Below are 2,565 nucleotides of genomic sequence, written 5' to 3'. Positions count from 1 at the left end.
CATTTATGTGTTCGATAAAATGTCCAAGCACAAAAAATTGTAGCCAAAACGATGGATTCGCCAGGTTCGTCAGGTGAGGAGTATCAAAACAAGAAGATTGGTGAATTCATTCAAAAGGAGTTCATCGATTTATCGGATTCGAACGACGAAGATGCTGAGTTGATGATGATGATAAACATCCAGGAGGAAATGGAGAGGGAAGTGGAGAACATTCTGAACATCAAGGGTTGATCTAATGGAGGAGTTCTAATCCGAGATAGACTCGCTGGCACACGACTGCTCTAAAGCCTACACTATCAACGGACACAACTACAACAATGAGTACTACCTTGCTGATGATAACTATCCTCAGTGAGCGGCGTTTGTGAAGACCATATTGGGTCCTCTTGGCAGCAAACCATGCCACTTTGCAATGGTTTTATAGTTACGTATCTACAAAATATGAACTTCGGAGTCGCACAAATCTAATTTTCTTCATGAATTAAGGCAATAATAAACATGTTACTATTGCCAAGATTTTAGGTTGAGGGGCTAGCTGAACTTCAAGGTAAAAGAAAATACTCTTACGACAGAGGCACCTGGCGCAAGTTAAGCAGAGCAACTGGACCTTTCAGTTGCACTATTAGTTGAGTTTCTGCGCTGTTTCCTTCGGTGCCAAATTGTCCAACACATAGATTCCCACTGCCACTGGTTTCCACAGCAATCACCATCTGTCGACCCAAACAAGACCAGAGTTCCCAACCAAAAGAACAAGACACAGCACGTACTAGTACTGCAGCATTGATGGAAAGATGGCACAAACAGAGGCAGGCAGGCAGGCAGCTAAAGTCGCGACAGAAAGAAATGACAGAGATTGTACTCGTAAATCTCGTGACCTTACAGTGCAGCAAGGCACAAGAGTCTAACAACAACAGCACCAACATGTACCGTGCAGATGTGATATGTCCCTTGCCCACAACCACAAGGCCGTACGTGACCTGTCGCAACGGCGAACATGAAGAAGCCGATCGAAACATGGAAGAAACTAAGAACAAAACTACTTGACAAGTACAGCACATCACTGGTATATGTTTATATCCTACTGTATAGGTACATGGAGGACCTGATCAGCCAAGCCTCTTCCATTGCACACCTTCTGAAATCAAGTCCAGGCAGATCAACCGTGCCTGGTGATCATTCGGAAGATGCTCCTGGAGCTGCGTCAAACAAATTAAGAGGAGACGTTAGTAACTTGGTACTTATAGGATGTGTTTGTGCGTGTTCATCTTCATTTGTCAGACGCTGATTGTAGCTGTAGGACATGATCTTAGACTATTGGCTCCTTACCTAGGTTGACGGCCTCGGAGCTCTTCATGAGTCGGATCCGCTTGCAGGACTCGACGAACATCCTGCATTGACATGATTTGAATCAGATTAGCACATTTGGTCGGGGAAACCTTAAATCTGCAAGAACTATGGCAAGAAGTTTGATTTGCTTACTTCCAGGGGACATCTCCAACGAGCATCCAGTCGCCGTCCCTGTCCTCGTAGGTGGGCACGTACTCGGTGCCGGTGGCCGCGTCCACGAGCCTGCTCCCGAGCTCGCCTTCGCCACGGACGGCGAGGCACGGGGCAAACATGCCGTGGAGCGCGCGGAGCAGGGCCTCGTATCCGTCGTGCGCGGCGAGGTCCACCTTGCGCAGGTAGGGGGCGCCATCCACGGCCACCTTCACGAGCTTGCACGCGCCCTCCTCGCGCAGCGCGTTGCGCCGGTAAGCCCGCACCGGAGGCCACCCCACAGCGCGCGCTCTGTCAGTCGATCATCGCACGGACCAGGTCAGAAACCATCCACAAAACACAAGACTATGTATATACATGACCAGCTCGTCGTGCGACGTGCGAGAGACGGGGAAGGTAGGAGAAGGCTGCGTACTTTGGGGAGGGAGGCTTGTCGTGCTCGTCGTGGTGGGCGCGCTTGCGGTCGTCGGCGGAGGAGCCGGGGAGGGCGAGGGTGAGGGCGGTGTCGTCGTAGTCGAGGCCGGACACGGCCGGGGACTCGGCGGAGTTGGTCGAGCTCGTCGACATCGGCGTGTGCGCGTTGTTTGAGCTCCCAAGCTGCTTCGGCGGGGCTCCGGCGATCGTTGGTTGATGCGCGGTCGCTAGCTAGCTGTCATCGGCTGGTTGTGCGGTGCGTCGTCGGTCGCTGGTGTGGTGTGCCGTGGGAGAGGAGGCTATGAGGAGGAGGATGGGTGGGATGTGGCCGCGCGGATGCTGCCTATAAAGGTACGCCACTTGCCCACCTGCTGCCGACTTGCCTGTTTCTTCACTCTTTGTTTTCCATAGTTTTTTTCTTTTGGCATATATGTTTAGACACAATTATTATTCGGCTAGATGCTCATAATTTTCTTTGTGTAGTATAATGCATGTCCTGGTGGGTGCAGGTTTCTCGCATTGCAGCAGGGTGCATTTCCACCTGTAGTGGTTGATGTTGTCGTCTCTTTTATTGGCTTGAATTTGAGCAACATTTTTGTTGTGTTTTCACAGGAAGAAAATACCTCATTCGAGTAGTACCATGAAGGGAATCCA

General features: G+C 50.7%; 1 protein-coding gene across 1 annotated transcript; it reads right to left on the bottom strand.

Annotated features, from left to right (window-relative positions):
- Nucleotides 1-836: 836 nt before the first annotated feature.
- Nucleotides 837-2,234, bottom strand: LOC123159033 (auxin-responsive protein IAA23). Its single transcript, XM_044576833.1, has 4 exons — nucleotides 1,913-2,234; nucleotides 1,480-1,788; nucleotides 1,327-1,388; nucleotides 837-1,196 (listed from the first exon to the last, which is right to left on the bottom strand). Exons 1-4 carry the CDS (start codon nucleotides 2,062-2,064, stop codon nucleotides 1,174-1,176), a joined length of 546 nt encoding a protein of 181 aa, XP_044432768.1. The 5' UTR covers nucleotides 2,065-2,234; the 3' UTR covers nucleotides 837-1,173.
- Nucleotides 2,235-2,565: the final 331 nt, after the last annotated feature.

This window comes from Triticum aestivum, chromosome 7B (assembly GCF_018294505.1).
Source record: "Triticum aestivum cultivar Chinese Spring chromosome 7B, IWGSC CS RefSeq v2.1, whole genome shotgun sequence".
Lineage (NCBI taxonomy): Eukaryota > Viridiplantae > Streptophyta > Magnoliopsida > Poales > Poaceae > Triticum > Triticum aestivum.
This window is presented reverse-complemented; position numbering and strand designations above follow the sequence as displayed.

Coding starts and splice junctions, on each gene's coding strand:
- LOC123159033 (XM_044576833.1), bottom strand. CDS start 2,064: ATGTCGACGAGCTCGACCAACTCCGCCGAGTCCCCGGCCGTGTCCGGC. Junction 1,789..1,912: donor GACAAGCCTCCCTCCCCAAA/GTACGCAGCCTT, acceptor ATCGACTGACAG/AGCGCGCGCTGTGGGGTGGC. Junction 1,389..1,479: donor GTTGGAGATGTCCCCTGGAA/GTAAGCAAATCA, acceptor ATGTCAATGCAG/GATGTTCGTCGAGTCCTGCA.